This window comes from Thunnus albacares, chromosome 14 (assembly GCF_914725855.1).
Source record: "Thunnus albacares chromosome 14, fThuAlb1.1, whole genome shotgun sequence".
NCBI classification, from domain to species: Eukaryota; Metazoa; Chordata; class Actinopteri; order Scombriformes; family Scombridae; genus Thunnus; species Thunnus albacares.
The window spans coordinates 21,876,843-21,904,670 of NC_058119.1; the positions used below are offsets into that span (position 1 = coordinate 21,876,843).

General features: G+C 37.6%; 1 protein-coding gene across 2 annotated transcripts; it reads right to left on the reverse strand.

Moving 5' to 3' along the window:
* Positions 1-2,260: 2,260 nt before the first annotated feature.
* On the reverse strand, positions 2,261-27,737 carry LOC122997511 (polyribonucleotide nucleotidyltransferase 1, mitochondrial). Of its 2 annotated transcripts, XM_044373691.1 has the most exons (29): positions 12,887-13,172; positions 12,686-12,839; positions 11,669-11,729; positions 10,704-10,778; positions 10,344-10,449; positions 10,199-10,248; positions 10,003-10,066; positions 9,860-9,907; positions 9,617-9,730; positions 8,679-8,865; positions 8,274-8,325; positions 7,967-8,024; positions 7,672-7,768; positions 7,466-7,568; positions 7,196-7,266; positions 6,991-7,027; positions 6,814-6,880; positions 6,607-6,696; positions 6,384-6,437; positions 5,718-5,827; positions 5,498-5,569; positions 4,999-5,062; positions 4,810-4,893; positions 4,630-4,713; positions 4,350-4,456; positions 4,153-4,208; positions 3,887-3,965; positions 3,732-3,779; positions 2,261-3,623 (listed from the first exon to the last, which is right to left on the reverse strand). In XM_044373691.1, exons 2-29 carry the CDS (start codon positions 12,802-12,804, stop codon positions 3,468-3,470), a joined length of 2,313 nt encoding a protein of 770 aa, XP_044229626.1. In that variant the 5' UTR covers positions 12,805-12,839; positions 12,887-13,172; the 3' UTR covers positions 2,261-3,467. The 2 variants fall into 2 exon arrangements, with proteins under 2 accessions (XP_044229626.1, XP_044229627.1); XM_044373692.1 differs by lacking the exons at positions 12,686-12,839; positions 12,887-13,172 and adding an exon at positions 27,656-27,737.
* Positions 27,738-27,828: the final 91 nt, after the last annotated feature.

Sequence of the window (27,828 nt, forward strand, 5' to 3'; positions counted from 1 at the left end):
TAGCAAGGCAAATTTATTTGTATTGCACATTCCAACAACAAGGCTGGTGGCACCTGGAAGCTGCTTGGCATCCTCTTCATTACATTCTTCATATATATTATAAATCCATTATAATTTTGTTATCTTGTTCCATGCTGCATATCTGTAATTTGTCTGTCTTGTTCTACATCTATTGCACGCCTGTCCGTCCTGGGAGAGAGCTCCCTCCTCTGTTGCTCTTCCTGAGGTTTCTTCCATTTTTTCCCAGTTAAATTGTTTTTTTTTAAGGAAGTTTTCCTTTATTTGAATTCAAGGGTCTAAGGAAAGAGGATGTTGTATTGCTGTACAGATTGTAAGGCACCCTGAGACAAATTTGTGATTTGTGATATTGCGCTATGTAAATAAATAGCCTCCAATAAATTTACTTAAAACATAAAAGGCATCAAGACAAAATGTAAAAGAAATATATTATAAAACACAAGATTTATTAAAGAGTTAAGAGAATAGGAAATAAAAATTAAGCAAAAATAAAATAAAACAGGAGAATAAAAGTTACAGTGGCAGGATAAAACAACGGAGCAATGTAAAACTATTACCAGCTGTCTGTGGGCCTGACTCAGTTTAAAAACTGTCATACAGTGAGCACAAAAAGAAATAAAAATATAAAACAAGACAGGCAGATAATAAAAGTTAACAAGTTAGACAAAAAATATTTTACATTAAAAATTCCATTTCAAAATTTTAACTGCTGGACACAAGCTGCTTCCTACTTCACTGGAAACTCCATCCTTCAAGTTTCTACATCAAACTTGTGTAAGGTGAATACTGGACCACGATTGGCTCAAAACTATTTGTGATGTCACAAATCATGCTTGTAGGCCCACCCCTTAAAATTGTTTTTTTCAATGAGCACAGAGAAACTTCCCACTTTCAGCAGATTGATGTGAAAACAGCCTTCTAGTGTCAAACTCTGCACATACATCATTCTGCACAGTGAAGCTCAAACATTCAACTGTAGAAACAAGAAAAACATATTTTTGAGTGGAGGGGGACTTTAAAGTACTAAAGTAAAAGTGCTCGTTTTGCAGAAAATCGGGCTGGGACTGATATATTAAATAAATTTACCAAAGTACATTATTAATACTGATGAGTCAATGCATAAGCAGTGTTTTATTGTTGCATCTGCTCGAGGTGGAGCTAGTTTTAACTGCTTTGTGAGGGATGTTAGATAAATCTGAGGGGTCTTGAGATGATAGATTGGGTAAGAAAGAAGAAAAAACAGTTCTGCTGCATACATTTGGATTAATTTTTCTGAACTTTTCTTTAATCTTTGCACTTTTCTGAAATATTGGAGAGTTTTACATCTTTGGGCCTCAAAGAGTTATTTCTTTGAAACCATGTGAGGTGAAATGTCTCTTTGGTGGAAATGCAAACAACTCAGACATCTGAAACATTAGAAGGAGACACAAATACACACTCATTTTTTGTTTTGTTTTGTAAGGACCCACAAGTCAAAAAGTTTGGGAACCACTGGTTTTATCTTTAATAATGCAGTGTAATTTATAAGCTCATCACTATGTTATTTTATGTAAAAATTGTAATCTGAAAAGTGACTAAAAACTAAAGCTTTCAAAAAAATGTAGTAGAGTAAAATGTACAATATTTCCCTCTGAAATGTAGTGGAGTGGAAGTATTAAGTAGCATGGAATGAAAATACTCAAGTACAATTACCTTAAAAGTGTATTTAAGTACAGTACTTGAGTAAATGTACTTACTTACATTCCATGCTAACTATGCTAACTTTACTATACTAATTAAAACAAAGACATTATTGCACCATTATAACAACCGGTGGATCTTAAATGGTTAAACATATAACACTGCTTTAATATTTTTTAATGAATTAATAAATTCATTAATTTCTAAACATCTAAGACCAGACAGCTTCACATTAAGCTTTTTCAGGCACTTACCCAGCAAGTCAAACACACACAAATCCTTTCAATACCATCCATGTTTATTAATACAGATATTAAACATCATAATCATTAGATGTAACCAGGGTGATAGACTATAAAGCTGATAATGTTCGGGCAGTAGTGGACAATATAAGAGACTCTGTTCTTTGCAGCATTATTAACAGCATTAACATTGACAGTTCACAACACTTGTGAACATCTAATTAACTGCACTTTTCTCAATTTTCACCCTCCTGGAGGTTTTAATTTGGTGCATAGTTCTGTGACTATATTTGAAAAAGGTTAAGGTTAAAAAATAAAAAAAAAACCCACATAAATCACCATAAGGGCCTCAGACGCAGGTAGTGTCTGATGGTGACACAGCAGCTCATGACATGGGTGTTTCACTATTTCAGGGCTGTATACATCTCCCAGGTGTTAAAGAGAAACTGTCTTTTTACCATCTGTTTATTTAGGAGTTCAGAGGCTGAAAATTATGTGTGTCAAGCAGCTGCAGAATTACAGCCACAGTTGATGAAGAGTCTTTCTATTTCCATCAGTGAGACAAGCAGGCAGGCCTCAGGGTGGGTAATTCTGTCCTTAACGATCAATCTTTCAATAAATTAACCATCCACTTTACTTAATTCTATCTCGTACCCTGTGATTTATAGTCTAAAATTAGACTTTTACTATAACTGGTTTCATACTACATCAATTGATTGTTTGGACCCTTCTCTCAAAGTGTTTTACATGGTGGGACTCAGGTTTAATTCTTTGTTGGCTCTCTCTTACAACATTTCACATCAGAATGATTCAAGTCTGGTTCTTTGTGGTTTTGTTTAGTTGTTTTCTAGAAACAGTGGTGAACTTTCATGCTACAAAGCAACCCGTCACTGTTTTATTTACAGATGACTCATATATACGGTAAAGGCAACACAGCATACAAGGAATATTAAAAAAATACTAACTGTACTCTTCTCTCGCTTCGCTTTTTTTTGTCTATAACCAGATCCTGGCAGCTCAAAAGGCACACCACCACAGTGGACACCAAACATGGAAGTGGTATACCACAAGGCGCAGTTTTAATCACGTGTGTGAATAACGAAACCATTGTTAGACTTTGTTGTGCCTACTGGATGACTGTGTTGGGCGAAACTGAAAGAAATGTAAACCTCTTACTGCTTGATAACGTCAAGGCTAGCTGAGGTATCAAATCAGAAAACAACACAACATAAACACGGGACGCTAATTTATAATTCTTGAAAACGTGTGTCTCCTGCCTGTTATTATCCGAGTGTTCTTCTCAGTTTGTCCACATTCATTGTACCTCAATGTCAACAGGACACTTTGATAAGCTGCAGGTCACTCCAGTGCAGTTCAATCATGTCCATATACCCACAACAGTAAGGTAAACACTGGTAGACACTGGTTCAGTTTGTGATGACATCTTCTCTGCAGGACTGTTTTGTGGCAACTTTAAATCCAGTTTGTTGGCAAAACCAGAAACAATAAGCCTGTTGTGTTGTCGTGTCACAAATCTGTGTTGGTTGTGTGATTGTTGTTTGATCGCATGGAGATACTCTGTTTCTCACTCAGTGTCTTGACAACAGTTGCAGCAGGAGACTGGAGCACCTTCCGTGAAAGTCTCATTCTGCCGTCTGTTGGGTCCCGTCCAAAGAATTTGACCTGTTAGCAGAAGCCCAGTCAGAGACATGTAGCCCAGAATATAAACACAAGAAACAACTGTTGTAATTCAAGAGGCTACTTTTAACAACACAGTCTGTAGTTACATACCTGGATCTGCTGTCCGACCTCTAAACCCAAAGCACTTGGATGTTTGATCTAAAAGAGGAAAATACAGAGCGATGACTTTTATGTGTCATTCTCATGTTTCACTCATAGAAATATGGACACACAGGCAAACAACATGCAGAGGCAAATTTACTAACCCGTTTGTGGTCCAGCTGTGAGTTGTGCAGCAGGACAGCGCTCATATTGGGATAGAGTTTCACCATGACACCGATGTCCCTGAAACAGAAGAGGAAAAAGGCTTTAGGAGCATTCTGAACACTGAAGGTGTGATTTAACCGTAGTTTGATTTCCTTTTCTATTAAGAACATGCATACATATTTCCCAAATAGCATTTTTTAAACTGAGTGCTCATGACTGGCATGAATTATTGTTTTACCATGAAGAACACAATACATTCATTTACCTTATTTCAGTGATGGTGGCGGTGTAGATAGCACCAAACTCTAGCTGCTGTTCTTGCTGCAAGAGATACACATGCATCTTCATTTACAGTACATACACAGACAAAAGGTCTCTTCTCTCGTTTTGGGTTTAAAAGTATGACTTTTTTTTTTAACATGCATCTTTTGAAAAGCTCCTACAAATGGTGGAGACACTCACATCATCTTTGCAGATCTCACTGATGAACTCTTGGGCTTCGCTCATGGCTCCTGGCGTTGGAGCAAACACAGAGAAAGTCTCCTCGTCCACCTGACTTATTGTCACACCTTTGAAAGAAAAACAAAACATTCAGAAGTTTGTAATTCTGCCAAAACATTTGTATTGTGTATTTGTATTGTATTAACAGAAAAAAATGTGCTGCTTTTTTTTCTTAGCACCACGTCTCAACAACAAGGATGTCATGTTCCTTTTAGATTTCATCAGATTACATGAATGTTACCTGTTTGAGCTTGTAGCCTGCGAAGGTTATAGCCTCCTGGACCAACGAAGCGTGCTCGTCTGGAGACAGGGACCCGCACGTTCTCTGAAGACAGAATAAAATTCACACATGTTAGAACAGCAGTCCAAATTGTTCCAAGCATGTCCCTCCTTTTAAATGTAAACTAATATTCAAACTTACCAACAACAGGTCCATTATCCTTCCTTGTCTCTCTTGGTTTTGCAATACATTTGTTCATGATACCCAAGATCTCCCTCTTTGCCACTGAAAAATAAAAATATTGAAACAAAAGCCATCAAACCACTAAGAAAATACAGTCACTTTATTCTTTAATATAAAATGTTGAGTTTCGCTGCTGTCTGGGATTACCTGTGGCCTGTTGAATAGCCTCCATGACCACTTTCAGAGGCAAACCTGGAATCTTCACGTCAGCCTGGAGGTTAAATAAAGGTCATGTGAAGGCGCATCAAAGGGGACCAAAGAAAAGGACAAAACTTCACGTAGCATTAAGAGCAAAGCTGTGATATTGTTGAGCTACTGTATGGGCAAGATGCAAAGTTAGCACCTGTAAGAGCCCTCTTTGTCCCATCATACAGTCTTCTAAGCAAAACAGTGTCTTTTTCATCCATAAGGGCCCTGTTTGGCTGAGTCTTACAATAGTTCAACACCATGTGGCACAGACTTATAATAAATAATGAACTTAATATCTTACCAGGAAGCAAATCTTAAATTAAAGCTCTAAATCTGACCTGGTCACCTCCTTAACGTTTCACACAGCACCAAATTCTAAACATTGAAAACAAGCCAGGTGAAAAACTTTCACATAAATGTCTTCCTCCCCATTGCTTTGGGGTGTCCATCAGAGTACCTGTAAAGCAGTGATGCCTTTGTTTGTTCCTGCCAATTTGAAGTCCATGTCTCCGAGGTAATCCTCAATTCCCTGTTTAAAAAAACAGAATCAAGTTCTTATTCAACATCCCCAGTTAGACCATTATCTCTTCTCAGGATTTATATTGCTCAACTAGACTTATTCTTCCAGCTGACATTGGTAAATGGTTCATCACACTCATAGCAACAGTTGTATGTACCAGAATATCAGTAAGTAATCTGTAGTCTTGGATCTCAGTAGGTTTCTCTGGGGTGGGTTTAGAGATGAGGCCAACAGCAACACCTGCCACAGCAGAAGAGATGGGCACACCTGGGAGACACAGATTTACACATATCAGCCACATATCTTCACACAATTGCTCTTTACTAAATTAATAGAAACACTGAAGAAAAACACAATCTAATGATCCTATCTATACATCTTTTAATAGCGATATCTAATTGCTTTGAGAGGCACAATAAAAAACAGAGGAAAAAGAAGGGAAAAAGGCCTGTATGGTAGAACAATTAAATATTCTTTGCATTGTTGAGTTGTATTTTGGTTTGTTAAGTATTTGAAAAATGGATAGTTTCATCATTGAAATACACCAATACCAATACTGGAAATAAATAGCATTTACACACCAGAGAGTGCGCCCAAACTTTTGACCAGTACTGTATGAAAGTACTCATAAAATTGTTTTAAAATTGCAACTATAGAACTTTGATAACATGTCTTAACATTTGACAATATTGATTTTTCATACAACAATTTTGAAAATGTGTTTTTATCCCAGATAGAATTTACTGCTTAGGTTATCTGAAAATTAAATTATATTAAGTTGAGTAAAAATAAAGAGCTAATTCATGCATCCCCACTCAGATACCTGCATCCATTAGAGCAAGGCTTCCTCCACAAGCTGAGGCCATTGATGAGGATCCTGAAAAGAGATAAAGAGGTAGAAATAGGACAAATCAGATTTTGTAACTCTATGATCCTGTCTGAGAGATCCTGCCAGACAATCATCATATCAGATTTCCTGTGGTGATTATGTTGTTGTTGTTGTTGTTACACTTAAAAAAAAAAAAAGAAACTGTCTCCACTCTCACCATTTGACTCCAACACCTCAGAAGTCACCCTAATAGTGAAAGGAAAGTCTTTAGGAATGATTGGTCTCAGAGCCTTCTCAGCCAGTGCCCCTATGAACACACACACACACATGCAAACATGAACAAACAAATATACATACACAGAGTAAGATTGTTGCTGGAAATGTGTGGTTACAAGTAGATGTAGATGTAAATATTTATACCAACCATGTCCAAGCTCTCTCCTGTTTATACCTCCCATCTTTCCAATCTCGTTGGTTGCATATGGAGGGAACTGAAATTAAATACAAGGTTGATTAAGGTTCATTTTAAAAACTAAAGGATAAAGAATCATATATCGAATCATCTACGTAGCTTTAAAAATGAAAACAGAATTTTACTCACTTCATAATGAAGCATGAAGTTTTTGTCTTTGATGCCACTGTAGAAAGGAAATAGGACAATAAACTGAGTACCACTGCATTCAGATATGACAGGAAAGTATCAGAAGGTTGATTTCATATACTTTGATTTGAGAAGAAAGGGCTGACTATCTGAACTGTATGTACTGAATGCGTGATTCTGCATGTGAGAATTAGATTGATTTTACCTCAAAGCTGTGGTGATGATGTCTGTCTTGACACTGGACTCCAGGGAATCAAATGTGACGCTGCACAGCACCTAAAAGGAAAACAAAGAGGATGAGGAGCGAGCTTTCTCTGTTCAAAGACTACAGCTGCTTTTTTCACTGTAAAAATCTCATTTCTTGATTCCATAAACATTTATTAGAGTTAAGACAGAACACAAAACTTATGTGGTCTCCCTCCTGCTGTTATGTTATGTTGAATCTTTCATTATTTTACTTTTTTTGCACACACACCTGTGTTTGTCCTCTCTGGAACAGAGCTGAGCCATGGAGCGGTTTAAAGAGGTCCACGCTGCAAGAAATGTTCCTTAAAGCAGTCAACTCCCTCCCATCGCACCTACACACACACAGAAAAGAAAACATAGATTTACATTAAAATATGTTTGTTGTAATTACAAGATCACATCATGTGTCATGAGAACGTACATCCACTAACTTACCTCCTGTACTCATTCAGCACTAAATTGCGGAAAATTTCTTTGCTCACAGTGTTGAAGGATTCAATCACTTCAAAAGGTTCAGCTTGAGGAAATTTTTCTGCACGAGAAAGAAAGAATTCGACAGACAAGGGTGCAAATTAATAAGTACTAAGTCAAAAATTGAAATGTCATAAATATAAATATATAAATGTGTGAGAGATTGTCATACAATTGTGAAGGAAGTTGCAGCAATATTGAAACAAATGTTCTAAAATGATTTTCATGCAACATAAACACTGATAGACGGATGATCTACCTTTTAGATCCTCTTCGGTTTCTAGTCGAACTTTGTTGATAGCTTCATCTCTAGAAATCTATGACAAGATTATTATAGTTACTGTCACTGATCAAGAGATAAGATCGTTTTCAGAAATACATACACATTCCCATAATACAGAAGAGACACATTAATGATTCTTCCTGTTTTGAATGACTTTAATCCACAACGCATTCACAAAAAAGATGGTCTCAGAATTACCACATGAAGTGTCGAGAGAGTTAACACACAGAGATAACTGTATAACAACATAATATAGCATACAGGGAATATAGACAGACTTTACCTTATCATGAGTGTAATCTGTGAAAACAGCATAGATCCTGTCTGAAGCCAATCTGCATGAACAAAGGCAAAAACAAGCCATTATTAACTTTTCATTAAATTTTGAAAAGTCAAGCTCACATATTGAGGTAAACTGCTGTATACAAAGTATTCCAACAATTAAATCCATTACTGCTGTTATTTAATTTACACACAATTTTATTTAGGAAAAAAAATCCTGAAAATTATTTTGTTTCAATCTGGAAATTGTATTTAAATACAGTCTTAGTGTTATATTCATGTTTTACCACCACATATACAATAATTCCTACTAATATAGCTAAAATACTGCTTTAACATTCTTCCTCCTCGCCTACCACCTTCATCGCTATCAAACTATAGAAAACAGTCTAATTATTGTTCTTACTTCCGAACATGTTCCACCATGTCAGCTGGGGCTGAGAAGACTTTGACCGGGGTGCGCTTGGTTACTTTCTGCTCCCGCACCAGCTGCTGGATGGCGTGTATGATCTGCTGGGTGTGTTTGACTCCGACCTTAACCGCATGGCAGAAGTCCTGCTGCAGCACGTTCTCAGCCGACGCCTCAATCATCACTGACAGAAAGAGAGTCACATGAGAGACTGGTGTTGTACGGCGCTCACATCAGACAGACGGAGGAGAGGTTAATTAATAAGGTGTGACGCTGAGTTGAAAATTGCAGATGCTGTGCAGTGTGGTGATGACATTTACACCTGATTAATTCACAGTGCTCCAGTACGTAGCTGATCATCTGGTTGATTCATGTTTTCACCAAAGTAAAGTTAATAAACTGGCATGTCAAAATTTAATAAAATATCCCTTTTAATCAGTGTAAATTTTAATAAAACCTGTAAAAAGCTCCTGGATAATGAACAGTAAAATTAACTGTTAAATTCACATGAATGTACTGAATGGGACATATGTAACAGCAATAATAATAACTAATATTGTTTGATAGCATTAAATTCTAAGTTTTCATATATTTTTAAAGGAGACATCACTATTATATTGCCATCTTCAGTAATAATTTGTGTAATGTTTAATGATGCATTTGTTTTTGTTGCAATTTTAACCAATTTAGATTTGTTGAAACAATTCATTAAGTTTGATATGTCACTACTATATATACAGAAAATCCAAGCCACTTGGTTGAGAACCTAAAATGTACAACTGAACTATTAGCAGCTATATTTTTTAGCATAATGACATATGTACATGCAGTAAGAACTAATGTATGGCTAAATGACTGTTCAGGTTGTTGCTGCTCTTACGGTTTTTTCCAGTAAATAAACAGTTGTGGATCTTTTACAGTGTTTGGAAACTTACCCACTTGACTGCTGGGGGCTCCAGCCACAATCAAGTTGAGACTGCTGGAAGTCATCTCCGCCCGAGTGGGGTTGATCAGCAACTCTCCATCTACCATGCCCACACGAACAGCGCCTAAAAAACACACACACACACACGTACACCCAAGCTAGATTTAAACAAGTATAAAATAATATCCAAGGTATTACAAGAGAAATCAAAGTATCTGAATAGAGATTCTGAATTAAAATGTGTGTTCCTCACCAATAGGTCCGTTCCAGGGGATGTCAGACAGGGCCAGAGCAGCAGAGGCTTTGTGGAAAGAAAATATTGGTTTTAGCTACCAAGTAACTAAAAAACTATGATGCTGTTTGCAGAAAAATGTTGGTGGCTGTGATTTAACTCACCTGCATTGATAGCCAGCACATCTGGATCATTGACACCATCAACAGCTAGCAGGTTACAAAGGATCTTCAGGAGACATGCACACAGACAAACATGAACACACACAAAAAAAAATGTTGGAGACAAATACATCACTATAATCTTTGTTCAAAAATCAAAACCACATAATGGTGAAACGATGTAAAAAACTGAACTGACCTGAGTGTCATAAAAGTAGCCAGCAGGGAAAAGAGGTCTAATTGACCTGTCTGAGCAACAGAAACAGGAGGGACTGTTATACAACATCAGTACACAGACCTGCTACATCAAAGGCCAATGTTGGGCCAAATATGTTATAACTCACCTATGAGTCTGCTAGTGAGAATCTCATTATCAGTGGTGCCCAGCTCTCGCCTCAAATAGTTAGTGGGGATTCGACCAGCAGCTGCTGCTTTCTGCCTGTAGTCCACCTGTCAATCAGAGTATACATATATTGCCCAAACAGCCCAAAAACAAGTTTCTATAAAACCTTTTTGCACTAAGTTCATCTTACTTATAATAACATCTTTTTGCTCTCTAGCCCCGGTAGACTGAGTTACAAATGCTTGATGGTGTCAGACTGGATAACACCAACTATCTTATACCAAAACCATTTTACATCACAAAAACACACGACTAAAGGACAACTCTTCTGAATGAGCTGAACATTACTTGGATAACGTACCACCAGAGGCATGAACTGAGACGGAGAGGGTTTGGTTTTGCTAACAGCAGTCACCATCACAGACGTCTCCCCCAGCTTCAGACAGAGAAACAAATAGAACAGGTAAACAAAAACAAAAAACAAACAAACAAACAAAGCTCACATGGCATCATGTGTGTGTTCCTAATTATTTGCTCCCCTAATGTATGTTAATGGGGTGGACAAAATATAAGGAACATTTTTCAATATAATGCACTGCAGTACACCACCTTCATGAGCTCAACAATAAACATAAAATAGAACGACAACGTCAACAAAAACTGAACATGTATAAGCTTCATAAAAGCAGAAAGAATTTATGGCAGAGCTGTTGCATTAGATCACACAGATGTTCCTAATAAATACAGCAAGTGTATATACAGAGTACACAATAATAACACTAGTAAAATTACTACATGAAGAACCAGAATGACAATATTAGAGAAATATAGTGCGGACATACAGTACTGTGCAAAAGCTTTAGGCACTTTCGGTGATTAGATTCTTATCCATAATGCAACACCATCAGGGAGGCGTCTGATTGGTCCCAAATTTATTTTGCAGCATGACAACGATGCCAAACATTCAGCTTGAGTAATAAATAACTATCTCCAGCAACAAGAAGAACAAGGAGTACTGCAACAGATGGTATGCCCCCCACAGAGTTCTGATCTCAACATCGTGGAGTCAGTCTGGGATTATGTGAAGAGATTGAAGCAGCTGAGACGCCTAAATCCACAGAAGAACTGTGTGCTGCTGTTTTAAAGGCAAAGCCTTGTATGACGTTAATTGATTAATAACACTATTGATGGTATTATTTTTGGAAGCATCCTCTTATTTCTTAGTACCAAAACTTTTGCACAGTACTGTATATTACAAATGTGGATCAGAAAGGATTCCAGGTGCTGCCGTGCACCTGTTTGGTGTAACAGTTGACTTTTCTGTACCTGAACTACAGCAGATCCATCAGCAAATCTGGCAAACCTCCCAGAAGTGATCTCAAGTTTCCTACAAAAACAAGGTCACAACATAAGAAACTGTCTGAGATATTAAACAGTAAGTGGTGGAAAGTGACTAAATACATTTACTCAAATAATGTACTTAAGTACAAATCTGAGGTACTTGTATTTTACTGGATTATTTCAGAGGGAAATATTGTACTTTCTATTCCACTACATTTATTTGACAGCTTTAGTTACTTTTCAGATGAAGATTTGACACAATGGATAATATAACAAGCTTTTAAAATACACATTTTAATAATATTACAATAACACATTATTAAAGATGAAACCAGTGGTTTCCAACCTTTTTGGCTTTTGATGTCTTACAAAAAGCAGTGTGTAGTCAAGGTCACATTTCAGATGTCTATGAGTTGTTAACAGCTCCACCAAATAGTGATTTTTCCCTCTAAACTTCTCACATGGTTTCATTTCAATAAATGTTCAAATGATCCAATATTTCACCAAAAATCAAAGATTAGAGAAAAAGTCCAAAAACTGACAACAGATTTCTGTATCAGAACTTTATTTTTTCTTCTTTCCTCCCCCATTAATCATCTTACGATCCTTTCAGATTTATCTAGTGACCCTTTGGAGGGGCCCGACCCCTACGTTGGGAACCACTGGACTAAACTAGCTAATTGTATATAAAGTAGTTCAAACTTGCTCCACTTCCAGCAGCCACAACACTAACATGCTGCTTACACACTGATGCTTCAGTATTAATAATCTAATTATGCCGTATATAGTAATATATCAGTCAGAGGGACAAAATGAGTAATTTTACTACTAACAACAGTAATTACAGTAACGTTGTTAGTAAAAACACTTGTTAGTAGTTACTCTTTGACAGCAGACAGGTAACTTACCTCACCCTGCCTGTTTCATTAACAGTATTAATAGTATTATAAGACGATGCTAATTAACTACATTGAAAAATGGAGGCTGGCAAAGTCAACTTACTTCTCCCCGATATCTACTCCCACTCTTCGAGGATTTGCATGGCTGCTGTAGACACTCTGGTGACACAGACGGATGTGAAGCCGAGCAAACGGCGACCCCAGTCTGAGCAGATACCTCATCTCCGAGAGATATACCGGGGTAGACTATACTATGGTATAGCGTATACTATGGTATACCGTATACTATGGTATAGCATACTATGGTATAGCAATACCGTGGTATAGCTGGAGCCTAATTGTGCGCATGGGGGCTTCCATGACAGTTCGTTACGTATACGGAATGACGTTGTTGAAGCAGCGTCCTCTGATTGGTCCGACCGACGTTTGTGTGTAACAACAAAAGTGTCCGTAACATCTGCCGCAAACAGATCCCTTCGCAACAGATCCCTTCTTTCTTGGCTGCGTAAAAAACACACCTGTGGCCATTGTTTCCTTTTTTTTTTTTAAATTTATTGTGGGATTGCTGAAAGAAGACAATGACAATTAAAATAGATAAGAGGAATAAAACATGAATACAATAAAATAAATGACTTAATAAAATAAATAATAGTAATAAAATATTCTAATCAAAAGCCAAGCAAAAAACTTAGGTTTTAAGTTTGAAGACATCACCTCTTTCAGCTGCTCTCAGATACTCAGGTAGACTGTTCCAACAGCTTGGAGCATAAAACCTTAAAGGTTTTTGTCATGCACAAGGAAAAGACATACATGCTGATTGTTGATTTTAGAAAAAAGGAGGCAAAGACACACACCCCCGTCTACATCAGTAGAGCTGAGGTGGAGCAGGTGAACAGTTTTAGGTTCCTGGGTATCAGCATCACAGAGAACCTGTCATGGACATCACACATCTCTACTCTAGTAAATAAAGCTCAGAAATGACTGTGCTTCTTAAGGAAACTTAAGAGGGCAAAATTCCCATCTCAAGTTCTTGTTAACCTTAACAGAGGAGTAATAGAGAGCATCCTAACTGCAAACATCACAAATTGGCATGGGATGTGCATGGCCTAAGACAAGAAGGCTCTGCAGTGGGTGATTAAAACCGCCCAGAACATCATTGGTACCCATCTACTGAGCATGAGTGATATCGGTGAGGTGAGGAGCCTGCATAGAGCCCAAAGGATACTAAAAGACAATATCCACCCCAGCCACAGCCTGTTCACCCTCCTGCCATCTAGCCAGAGATACAGAAGTATCTGCTGTCACCAGACTACAGAGCAGCTTCTTTCCTCAGACTGTGAGACTCCTCAAGTACTACAACATAAAAAATAGTTTTGTTTTTGTGACTTGCTGTTTATTGGTCCATTAGTGTGGTTTCTGTTTTTGTGATTGGCACTGGGGGGCTACAGACTACATTTCGTTGTGCAATCTTGTGTTGTAAGATGATAATAAAATGATCTTGAATCTTGAATAATGCTATTGTAACAACTACGTCCTAGGCTGTGCACACACATGCAAGGAAATTACAGCTTTTTTTTTTCTTTTTTTTTTCCAACAACTAAGCCAAAGTAAACCAGCCAAATTCTGTCCAAGACACAGAGCTACTTAAAGCTGAGGTAGGTGGTTTTCTGGAAAAGAAACACACACACAAAAAAAGCCAGAATTTGAAAATACCGCCCTCCTCCTGTACCTCTCCCCCCCTCCTCTCTGTCCTAAACCCCTCCCACCAGATGGGCATGAGCATATGCACGTACTTCATGCACATATGCAATACAGCAGCGTTTACTACTGCACTCACTCACACAGACACACACACAAACACACACACACAACGTCCTCTCAAGGTGCGACAACCTTCAGTAAACAGTAAACTCACCTGTTTGAAGCCCACCACAAGTTCGAGTGATATTGTGTCTCTTTCATTGTCCACCTCCAAAACCTCCTCAGTCACCAGATCGTCCTTGACCCGTAGCTCCAAACCGAAACCCAGAGTGATGAGCAGCACCAGGGCACAGAGACAGCTCAGTAACAAAAATCTATCACTAATTTTCACTTCTGAGAGCAGAGATCACTTCCATTGAAAGTCTCTCGCTCTCGCTCATCGTCGATAAAATAATGTGCTGTTCAGTTTCCCCCGCACTACAGGCAATAGTCCGATGATCTCACATTGCTTTTCATTCTGCTTTATGTTGATAATCTCGTCTTTTTTTCTCTCCTTCTGCAATTCATGCAGTCTCGTCACTTCCTATCCATCAGTATCCAGTATCCTGCTCGCCTGGCCTCAAAACTTTCCGTGTTGTCTGCCTATCCTTGTGGAAGACTCCAGTCACGGGCAGGGTGCACTAACCGAGAGGTTTCAACTGTATCTTACAGTCTTACCCATTTACATAACGACCATTACTGCCCAATAGGAAATTTAATGTTTGTATATGGTGTATAATTGCGACAAAGACCACACCATTTGCCTCATTTACACTTTGACGTATTTCAAATGTATGTAATTTGTTTGTTTAGCCAGTACGAAATCTTTATCTGTAGCATTGCTAGCTCATACTATCCCGAGTTTGTTTGTGTTTAGCATTATGTTTTGTTATAGTTACATCACATTACATTCCGTTAACTGCTTAAATCAAGAAAGTTAGGTATTGTTCAGTTTAGTTTTTTTTTTAAAATTTAGTCTACAGTTAAACATTAATTATCTTTGGTCTGTTACCATACTCACCATGCTTCCTGAAAAGTCAAAGTGGGTAGCAAGCAAACACTTCCTGCTTGTGTCCTCTTGCTGACACCATCAATGATGTAATGGGTTAAACCAAATTCGAAGGTGGGATTATAGTGGGTTAAACGTTTTGCTGATTATAATTTGTTTATCTGTGATATGATTAGTTTCTTGGCAAGTTGGAGAGAAATATTTAAAGTCGTGTTTGTATAGATGCGGTGTGTACTGATACAAGTAACACTGAGACACCCCTGAGAGCGATATGGTTCTGACTGAACTGATTGTAGGACCTATTTAAGGGAGTTGTTCGCCACTTGGAAGAGGGAGTGATGTCTGTGTACCTGTGTTCATGTGAGGATGCTGAAAGTTTTGTGAGTGAAGTTTTCCTCAGGTAAGAAAAGTTTGTTTTCAGTATGTTTTGCTTTTCATCTTTGTGGTAATACACATGTATTTTTGGTTGCACAGTGTAGATAATGTTTTCCAGTCTACCTGCTACCACCTTCCTTGACACTGGACAGACTTCCCCACAGGAAGACTTTAAGATGCAATTGAAAACAATGGAAAAAGCTAGCAAATGTACCTTGGTTCAAGATTTTTTTTTTGGCAAAGCTGATGAAGTTTCCCTTTTACCTATCCATCCCACCCTTTGTCCTCACAAACTGAGTTTTACTGAACTCAACTTTGCAGGAGACGTCCATGTGTCTTTCACCCATCAAGCTGTAAGACATTCAGATGGGGTGGATTTTAATTTAATTTAATTTGATTTGTTTAAGATTTTAGATTGGCAAAGAGAGTGAGGGGGTGTGGTGGACGTTCAGAGACAAGAATGAAATCCATTAAGAGTATGCCACCGATCTAGCATTACACTACATTACCCACAATGCAACTCCATGGCTGGCAGTTTGGTACGGAATTCAGGTGCGTTATGCTGGTAGTGGCTAATGTAGCCTGGAGCTGCAAACCTCAAGCAGTGATCCCCAGATCAATGCTGGGGACACACTAAAGCTACTTTATGTGGTTACCTTATTTCTTATGCCTCCCTGCAAGAAAAACAAACTCTGATAGTGAGAGGAAACCTCTAGAAGTGATTGCTGAAAGCAATCACACTTAGTTCTTCTTATTCTTTTTTATGTGTACTGCAAGCCTTATTTTTCATGCAATTAATTAAGTCTAAATATGAAAATCTGATCTTGCTTACTGTCTTGCGTCATGTTCAGCTCAGTGCACAGCATTGCTGTCAAACATGAGGTTGTAGGTTCAATCCCACCTGCAGGCAACATTAGTATTGGTCGAATTTTAATATTATTCAGCTTCCAGCAATACAATTCAATCAATTTCAGTTTTCAGCAATGACATGCAATTTCGGAAAAAAGCTAAAATTTCTAGTGCTATTTCTACTACAAAATTCATAATGGCAGTCTACAGGAGGAATAATGCAACTGAATGTTGTCCAAAAATAAACTAAACCCAAGATTGTCCATATTTTTATGGTTAATCTTGGGTTTACTGTAGTCTTGTTGTTGTTTTGTTCCATTGTTTATTTGTGCATACTAAATATTAATTAAATGCAAGAAACGGAGCCGTTTGAAGGTACAAATTACTTGATACCTGTTTTACCCGTACACTGTCTTTCTAAAATGTAAAGCAGCTCCAATATCTACTATATGCACATGCATTATTACTATATAGCTTATTTAAAACTATTTACATGCATGGAAGAAGACTAGTAGCCTGAAAACCTTAAAGATCCCCTACAGACATGCTTTAAAACATAGTGGACTGCAATTAGCTTCCAAACTAGTTGTGATGTCACAAATCCTGCTAATAGGCACACATCATAAACTCAGATTTACAGTGAACACAGAGAAACTTTTCACTTTCAGCAGATGATTAATGAAAACAGCTTTCTAGTGTAAAACTTTGCACATACGTCATTCTGCACAATGAAGCTCAAACCCTTTAAGTGAGGTAAGGATAATCAAAACACATTTTTGAGTGGAGTGGGACTTTACATAATATGCACTTTGAAATCTTCACCACCAGGTGTCAGGATTACCTCACAAAGATAATTTCTCAGCCAGAGTATGCATTTACAAATCAAATGATTAATTAGCACCGCGTACGCATATGTATAAAGTATACATTTATAAACAAGATTAATTCTGCACATATATTTTCATAATATTTTATTCAGTGTGATAAACCAAAGTAGAGCTGCAACAATTAGTCAATAAATTGATTAGCCGATCAACAGAAAATAAGTCGCTAAAGCTATTTTCATAATCCATTAATCGTTTTGTCATTTTTTTTTTTTTTTTTTTTTTTTAAAAAGCCCAAATTCTCTTTTTTCAGCCTCTTAAATGCGAATATTTTCTGGTTTCTTTAGTCCTCTATGATGGTAAACTCAACATCTTTTTGGTTTTGGACTGTTGGTCAGGACAAAACAAGACATTTTAAGCTGCATCTTGAGCTTTGGGAAACAGCAATCAACATTTTTCATTATTTTCTGACATTTTATAGACCAAACAACTAATCGATTAATTGAGAATGAATATAATTGTTAGTTGCAGCCCCGAAACACAGTTCACTTTTCAAACACAACTGAAGCATCAACGCCTTTTTTAATAATAGTTTACAGTAAGTGAAAAAAACTGCTGAGTGTCTGCTCTCTGTCAAGCCTTTCCTTCCAGCTCTTAATAAGTCAAGATAACTGCGAGCTGCTCTTAGGGTTGCAGAAAAAAATTGACACTGGTATCTTCTGACAGCCACTCACCCACCAGCAGTCTGTATTAGTCTGTCAGACAGTCAGTAAATCTGTGACCTTGCTTGCCGATCAGTCAGTCAGTCAGTCCGGAAGTTGTTTATCAGGCAGACAGCCCTCTAGTCAGTCAGTGAGCCAACTCTCTAGCGGGGTTGCTGCAGTTGTTATGGCAACAGATGAGTGTTAACAGCATCTCTAACACTCTCTGAATTACTTTCACGCACTTGTGCACACAAACACATGCACACACTCCAGCTAATTGCAGGGGAGAGTAGCAGGGTTTCACACAAGCGCACACAAACTGAAACACACATTCCCATTATTGCTAAGGTTTCTACTGGTATTATCTTGTTTCCATGGCTCCGGGACACAGTGAGATCTCATTATTACCAAGCAGAGCCATGGACTATTAGTGCGTAATGTACCCGTCAGTGTTTTCTGGTAGACAACAAGGATCATAAATAGCTCAGTGGAGGATGCTGTACTGCTTTGTCTTGACTCTACTTTTTGTTTAAATCTCCTCATGTAAATGTTCATCGACCAACGTAGAAATCAATTGGTTATCTATTGACTGTCCATCTATATATATCAATGCATTCTTTACCATATTCTAGACATTTTACAGAGACCTCTGCAACCCTTAAAATGATTTCGACCATGCTGTGTAAAGAGACAAGGTATTGATTAATGTGATTGATCAAATTCTCCTGAGTGGTTCTTGTTGATGAGTCGTGAAATTCACATTTCATTACTGCCAGCAGGCCAAATTTCAAGTTGAAAACTAAGAACACAGATGTCAAAAATGAAAACCAGATTTTTGTTTTATTGTTGTCATTTTCATCACCTCGTTTTTGGATTAATGTCACAGGGAAAATCAGCTTTGGTGTGTGTGTGTGTGTGTGTGTGTGTGTGTGTGTGTGTGTGTCCCTTGGTCACTTCAGGACTCAAGAGGTTTAAGTGCTTTTCTGATTATCATGCTGCGGTGTATCAGGAGGTGACAACAGGGCAGCCTGCACCCGCGTTGCACTGGTCTCTGTCACACACACATGAACACACACATAAACAGGATCCACAGGGTTTTTCAGCAGGGGTGAGAACCGAGGTTTCTGGGTCCCTGGCAACCAGACACAGCTGCGCCTTTAATAGGAAATTGTCATCAGATTGTCATCCTGAACATGCAGCTTCACTTAACAGGCTTTTTTATGTTTTACAACAAATTTCAAAACTTCTTAATTTTCTTGGTACATTAACCTTAAAAAATACTGCCGCATTGTGTATGTTTATTCATTTCCATCAACCAGTGATGCTGATATTGCTTGAATTCCACCTTTTCTGTTGTAAGACGTCACACCGTTACTCCAGTCTGTCACTGAAAAGCCAGTAATTGGATCCACGTCCTTCTGACTGATATCGACATGCATTAGTTTGAGGGAACCACCGTTTAGACAGCTTGGATTGGCAGAGCATAATTTCCTTTGTCACAAGCGTGGTAATTACATTAAGGCACATGGCACTGTTCCACACAATAAGGTCCCACTATCTCAAAACAAAGTGGAGCAGAATTGTGACGTGGGCAGTACTATGTACAAGTGCATTATGGTCAGTATTTATACTTTTGAGACCAGGTTTCTCTGTTAGATGGACAAAAGCTTACCTCAACAGACTTTGAACTATTAGAAACTTCTTTTGTTTATGGTACATCAAAATATTTATCACATTATGCGCTTATTATGGAACGTCAAGAAAAAGATACTTTTGCTTTCAGTATAAAAAGGTACTTGCATGCATGATGACAGTTAAATCTGTCAGGCATTGATTTACTAAAAAACAAAACAAACAAACAAAAAGAAACCTCTTTCCAAAGAAACTCAACTGACTGTACAATTGCACGTCAGTGGCCGGTACCTCTGTCAGTGCATAGGTCCCATAATAAATTAACCTCAAAGGATCAGTCGATTGATTGGATGCAAATTAGAAAACCCCCACTGTGTGTGTGTGTGTGTGTGTGTGTGTGTGTGTGTGTGTGTGTGTGTGTGTGTGTGTGTGTAGACTGTCTGGATATGAATGAGAATTCACAGATGATTGGGTAAATGTCTAAGCCTGTATAATAGATGCACAATCAGCAATAACCTGAGTAGGTTTCAGTGACAGGGTTCAGCTAAGGTACAGGTTGTCTATTTAAAATATTTAAAACAAAGATTGTAGTGGGAGAATAATCAGCAAAGCATCAATAAAAGAAAACAAAAAAAAAATACAGCAATTTTCATTAACTTTATTTGAGTAGCTTTTCTGATAGGACTTACCAATAGATTTACAGACAGTAAAACAAATCTTGTGAGAAATATAAGAATGAAATATATGAAACATAGTGAGTAAAAAGAAAAAACAAAACAAGGAAAAAACCTAAAATTGTTTTCCTATCGTCCTAGAGGTTTAATGCATCAACCATGAACTGCAACATCCTGGCCTATAATTCCCCATCTCTCTCTCTTCTTATTTCCTGTCATCTCTATATAATGTCAATACTCCAACAAAAGGCATAAAATGCCCCCAAAATACCTCAAGAAAATCCTAAAATTAGTTTCAGTATAGCTCTGACCCCTGGATTCCCTAACATTGGCTCCCTGCAGTGTTGTTGATTTAAAAAGCCTTTCCGATGGAGGGCTGATAGAGGGATTTAAAGCCTCGAGGCCTGGACTGCAAAGTGATGATTACTTTTTGCTCTCAAGCATTGAATCCAGAGTGGTTATTAAGGCTTTTCTTGAGGACCTCAGACTGTGCTGTGGCTCATGATAGGTTAAACAGAACCAAACAAACTCAAAATATTGCAACAAAATGTGTCATGTCATTAGAAATCTGGTGAAACTGTATAAATAAGTTTATTTTAGTGATGTGTGTTTAGTCTTCATCAGTAAGGTATCAACAAAGACAGTGTGTAATGCATCTCTGTGTTACTAAAAGATAAAACTCTCTGAGTTTATAAATGCATCAGGTTTAATAACAGATTTACAGGATGCAAAGAGTTGAACCATGGACACACAGCAACATGAAATATTAATCCTCATTGTGCTTTAATGTTATGTAATTACACTTTGACTGTGCCACAGGGGTCTTAATCATTTCAAATGGAGATTTGAGCGTTCGTCATTGATTTCCCATACAGATACCACAGAATGGAGACACACAGAGACAAAGTGGATGGTCAGAGTGACCTCCACTGCTAAAATAGAGGTCAGATCTCTACATTATTTAGTCAAGCTAGATAGTCCGGGTGATCTAGCTATTTAAAATCTTTTTTTGTACTATAGCGTCCTTATGATCCTGCCTCCATGAAGATGTATTATTGTTATTATCATATCTGCCTGCTGGTACTAGTATCTCTTATCTATTATGTCTGTGCACCACACTGGTCTAGAGGGGATATTTCAATCAAAAACTCATTAAATTGTCCAAACCACAGCTTTGGTTGCACAACACTACAAATAGTTTTTTAGCCATTAAAGGATGGGTTCACAGTTTTTCCAAGTCTGTACTGAAACAATAGTCAGGTGCCTGTATGAACATTGAAACATGTTAAGCTTGCTGTAATCATTCATCCTGTTCATACTGACCATTAAGAGGTCTCTTCATGATGCACTTTCAATGTGAGTGATGGGGACAAAATCCACAGTCCTTGTTCTGTGAAAAAAAAGTTAATATAAAGCTTCAGCCATCTGAATTAGTCAAATCAAGTGGATATCTTCCAGAGTTACACCCTTTTTAGTATAAATTTCCCTCCTTTTGTTATTATCATCCACTGCACCTCAACAAGAAAAACACTGTCCAGGGAACACAAAGAGGGAATTTTATACTAAAACGGCTGTAGCTTTGGAAGACACCCACTTAATTTGATTGGCTCAGACTGCTAAAGCCTCGTATTAACTTGTATGAACAGGAGGAATGATTACAGAGAGCAAAACCTTTCAATGTTCATCTGGGCACCTGAATATTGTTTTAAGACAGATAATATGAACCCATCCACATTACATATGTGGACGTATTCACACACTTAGTCTACTTTTCCGCCTCAAAAGTATTTGTTAATATATAGCTGCCTTGCCAAAGGATGGCAATGTTGGTTTGTCTGTCAAAGCAAAATACAAGATTTCACTACAAATAGCATCCAGATTGCCATGAAATTTATCATGGAAATAATGATATCCAGAGAATGATTCATAATGTTTTTGATGACCTTCTGATATTTTGTCTAGCACAAGTATTGGGTCAAAATTTCCCCTTCTCCAGGCTAGTAGTCTAAGACACATACAGTGTAATCACAGAGCATTTTACATATTATATAAACCATGGTTGGTTCGTGACAAGTAAACATAGCAAACACTGACAAGATTGCCATGAAATTTGGTATGAATATTCATTGTCCTCCCAGGATGAATCCTAATGTTTGTGATGTAATGGGTGACTCAGATTTATGAGGGTTTCTAAATCCATTACTCATCTACTTGTATTATCAGTCATATAACCTCATTTGGGGAAGTCAATGTAGGTTATGTTACGAAAATGGTTCTGCCCAGCGTTAGTCAGCCCACCTCGCATTCAAGGCTGCATGAGATCAGCACAGCTCCAACTCAAAATATTTGTGGTTACTTGTAAATTCCAGTGAAATAACTAACAGAAAACTGCAGTCATGTGAAGAAGACAGAGAATTTCATCTGTGAGAGAGGCGCTGCGAGGTCATCCGGTTGCTCCGAAAGGGAATTTATTTTTTGCTGTTGTGGATTTCAGAGCAGCGGTGCTTTGTGGTCAGTGGATTCTTTTCCCTGGGCTAGATTAATACCAACTAGAGGAAAAATGTCCATGTGTTTCCATATGTGCAGTGGTTCTGTAGGGTTTGAGCCAAAAGAGGCGGTTGGATTGTTTCCACTGGGTAGTTTTGGGTAGCTTTCAGAGCTGAGTGTGTGTGAGGAATGCTGCTGCGGGTCCGCACAATCACTGAGTCATTAGGAGGAGGTGGATGCTGTTTTGTGACAAAACTCCATAAAAGCATCATGAGTAATAGATTTTAATGAAACAGACATGAATACCCTGTTCAAGACAAGGTTAATGAATCTAACTCATACAAACACACACGTTGAGCTATATGAAATATCCATCTAATCCTCTACAGTAATTAATGAGAACATAATTGTGTTCAGGCTGCTGTGTGGTTTAGCAGGCACTACACGAGCCATGAAAGGTTTTCATTATGTGCGTCAGTGTTTAATCGTCTACTGGGGTGATACAGCTTGTAGAGATGTCTGTGGGTTGCTTTGTTAGCTCAGGAAAAAAAAAAGCTGGATTTGATTTGAAAAGACTTGATTTGAGTTGGTTCTGAAGCAAATTCCCCGTCTTTTTATTTTAGTTTGTTAAGATACGATAAACTTCATTGATTTCTAAGGGGAGATTGAATTGCTGTGGGAGCAGTGGACAAAGCAATGATGAGAGAACAAAGCATAAAAGATATTAAAGGCCCTGAAAGCTTTTTTTCTCAATCAGCTTATTACTCTGAACAACTGGGTCTGACTTGAACACAATATTTTATTCCAAAGTTGGACAGTTTTGTTTATTTGACGAGCGATTTTTCTGTATTTTTTGTTTTTTTTCTGTGCTCTTCTCAGTAGTTTGAAGTGGGCAGGACTCAAACAGGCAATGTCATGTTCATCATCTCTGTGCACCACTCCAGATTTAGCCACATTTGAATCAAAATGTGATGACAGATGTGGCGCTGTTTGCTTATGTTGACAGCACTGTTAAACAACTCAATCGCACAATGCCAATGACGCAGATTAGCTGAGTTTTTGACCATTATGATAATAACTAAAGATGTTTTTACTTTGATTGTTGCATATTTAGTCATGAATGGTTAATGTTATAGAGAAATATTTAATGTGAAAGTATGCAACATTTAAATTAAAAGTTTAATTCCTAAGAAATAAACTCTTTCTTGGTTCAATACGATGATGATGATTTTTGCTGCTACTGCCTTACTTGTTCTGGTATGACCAGTAGCTTATAGTGGATACTGTTAGCTAATCTATCTAAGTTCAGATAGATATTGTTGTTTTTAAAGCATATTACTGAGTCAGTCTAAGACTTTACAATTCCTCCTTGCTTGTGCCACTGTTATACGACATTTTGGCAAACATTATCCTGTCATGTTCAGCAAAAGTTGCATCGGTTCACTTTAAGATTTGAAACCACACTTTCAGGGGCTTTAAAGGATGTTATAGGTTGACACATTTCCAAGTCTGTCATAAAACAATTGTCAGGTGCCCAAATTAACATTGGCACATTTTTCTTGCTGTAATCAGTCCTCCATTGAAAGGTCCCTTCACGATGCACTTTCAATGTAAGTTATAATGGACAAAACCAACAACCCTCCCTCTGTGCAAAAATGTATTTAAAAGTTTATTTGAGGCTAATATGAAGCTTCAGCCGTCCAAATTAGTCAAATCAAATCATTATCAATTTCTTTTTAATGCCATGTTCCCTCTTTTTGTTATGATCCTTCAAATGCAGTTGAGGAGGAAAACACTGTCCATTGAGACAGAAAGAGGGTTTTTTTTTTACTAAACAGACTGTAACTGTGGAAGATGTTCACTTTATTTGACTAACTCAGACGTATATTATCTTATATTATCATATTATACATATTATCTTCAGATGAACTTTTAAATACATTTTTTCTCAAAACAAAGACTGTGGATTTTATCCTCCATCACTTACAATGTATAAGGACATTTGGAGAGGATCTTCTAATGGTCTGTATGAACGAGCATTACAACGAGCAAAGACCTGTTTCAGTGTTCATATGGACATCTGACTATTGTTTTGAGACAGACTTCAAAATTGTGAACCTAACAGGAAAAAAGGTAAGATTATTAAGTAGCACTGGTATTCAGAGTGCAAGATATGTCATAAAAAGGCATTTCTACAAAAAACAAGTAGACTTTTTGCACATTTGGTTTTGAGGAGTCTCTAAGCAGTACTATTGCAATGTCAGATGCCAGATGTTACCCAAAACCAGTCTTCTACTTGTAGTGGTGGTTAAATATATAGTCAGACATACTATTTTAAAACACATGTGACTTTGCCCAAAAATTAAAAGCAGAGCCTGGGATGAGTGATTTAATGTCTAGATGAAGATGAACACTCCAGCCTAAGTGACAGACAAATACAGAAAACCCTACTTTTGGTGGTTTTTGGAAGGCTGTTCTGGCTGCATTTTCAAGAAGCTGCACTTCATTCTGTAACCTCCTGATGTGCACTCACCCAGCTTACATCCCTCCAGTCCAACACGTTATGCAAAAAACAAGACAGGTCTAGCCAGGATCTTACACAGAATACCCTCGAGCTGAAACACCAACAACAGCAACCGTTATTCTAAATGCAAATGAGACCCTGTGCTTCTCCAAGAGAGCTGCTGCTGAATTGTGCTTACTAAAAGTTTTAGGGGTAAAATACAATAATCCATTCATTCCAACTGGGTTCCTGAGAGGAGACCCAGAGCCCCAGTTCCCAAACCAGTGATTGTGTTTTAATTGACTATTTGGCCACACAGCCTCTGGTTACTATTCACACCGACAGAGCCATTCATCAGTTGTTGATTAGGTGTCTCCTACCTCTATAGTGAATGACTTAGAGTCTAACTTGCAGTTATTACCTTGCTGCTGATACAGCTAACAGAAACACTGTGTGTTTAGAATAACTGCTGGTTGTTGGTATAAACTGAAGTTTAAAACTACTGTGCATTTCCTGTTTCAAATTTGTAGTGAATAGCTGCTCTCAGCCTCCGTTAAAGAGCTTCTTTCAGCAAGAACCAATTACAAATTCTGACTCAATTACAGTTTAACATGTATTTATTTTAATCATAGTTTTTAATTCCATGCAAGTGTCTTAACTTGTCTTATATTTTGGTATAGTTTGGTATACATTTGGTATTTTGGTGTACTTACAAAACCTCACCAGTCACAGTTTTTGGATCACAGTTCAAAATAGAGCTACAATGGTTAGTTAGTTGCCGACTGTTAAATCAATTGCCAACTAATGATATAATATACATGATATATATACGTGATTTGATAATCGATTGTTTTAAGTCATTTTTTTAGAAAAAAAGTCAAAATCCTCTAATTTCAGCCTCTCATTTTCTGGTTTCTTTAGTCAGCTATGACAGTAAACTGAATATCTTTTTTTTATATCTGTGGACTGTTGGATGGGACAAAACAAGACATTTGAGGACGTCATCTTGGGCTTAGGGACATTTTTCACCATTTTCTGACATTTAATTGAGAAAATAATCGACAGATTAATCAATAGTGAAAATAATCTTTGTTTTCAGCCCTATAGTTCAAAACAATGTGCGTCACAAATGATCCTAAATGATCAGAGGTTGATTCCTGTATAACATTTTTTTTTAGATCTTGCATGATGCTTTTAATACCTGCCTATTAAAATACCTATTTTGTCAACAAGGATGTGATATGCAACTGCAAATAAAGCGTCACACACTTTGGGAAAAACATATTGCTGTAGTTACTAAGGATAACTAATGATTTTTCTGAGAGAGGAACATTGATTTCAATTTAAAAAGCACTCCTTTTTAACCTTATTATTGGATCAAGCTCCCAGACCAAACCCTTTACTGTACATTTACAGCAGCCTCTTTACCACCAGGTGTCAGTAGCCTACTTGCCTTGCTGTTCTAATGTGTTGTGTGCTGGAAATGCAGACAATAGATGTGCATAAATTCCCAGTATTTTTTATTAGCTGAGGAGAAAATTAGCTAAAAATAGAGTATGCCATAGCCCATAAATTACAGGACTAGAGCTGCATGCAAACTTACTCCTATCCCATTTCTTTCTGCATCATTCTTTGAAAAACCTTGCTTCTTTCCAACAGTGCTCTTGAAACCATTTAATTGTGCTGTTGTTTTTCTAACAGATATAACTGACAACAAGACCCTGAAAAGAAATATAAACTGAATGGATGCCCTATTTTTTTTTCTTTCTTTCTTTTTAGAGCAAAGGAGGCGGAGGGAGATGCACAGGAGAGGCAGAGATGGAGGCGGTGCTATGTGTCCTCCAGTCATCCTCAGCTCTCCCTCTCCTCAGTAATATGCAGCATTTGAACGGAGACACACCGGAGAAGGCGAGTAACCGGCCAGAAACGACTTTACAATAAATATGAGGAGTAAACCGACGATTTTAAAACCAGGACCTTAAACATCTGGATTTTCTTTACACTTGATATTTTCTTTAATTTCGTCGCACCGGAGGAATATTTCCCCGTTAATGTCTTGTGAGCTGGATCTTTTTTTTCCCTTTTTTTTGCTAGTAACGGTCCGTTTTTTTTTTTTCAGAGTGAGCTGCTAGCATAAAACCACACCTGGCACAGGTCTCATGCAGTCTGCTTATTTCTGTAGATAGATAACTAAGTCAGGACGCTTAATTAGAGGCTTCATTTTAAGCTCTAAGGCTTTTTTAAAACAAACAAACAAAAAAAATGTGATTTCTTACCGTTTCCATGAAGTAGCTAAAACCAGCCGTTGGCAGTTGAAGATTGTGGATTAACGTTTTTTTTTCCTTCTTCTTCTTCTTCTCCTGACGTTTTTCAGCGGCCGTTAGCCAAAATGAGCGTCGATTTAATTGAATCAACCACATGAGTGGAGTCTAAACAAAACGCCATACTG

Excerpts from the sequence above, each read along its gene's own strand:
- LOC122997511 (XM_044373691.1), bottom strand. The coding sequence starts at position 12,804 with ATGAGGTATCTGCTCAGACTGGGGTCGCCGTTTGCTCGGCTTCACATC. Across the intron at positions 5,570-5,717 it reads GATTACTTACTGATATTCTG|GGAATTGAGGATTACCTCGG; the intron begins GTACATACAACT and ends TTTTTTAAACAG. Across the intron at positions 4,457-4,629 it reads CAGGCTACAAGCTCAAACAG|GTGTGACAATAAGTCAGGTG; the intron begins GTAACATTCATG and ends TTTCTTTCAAAG.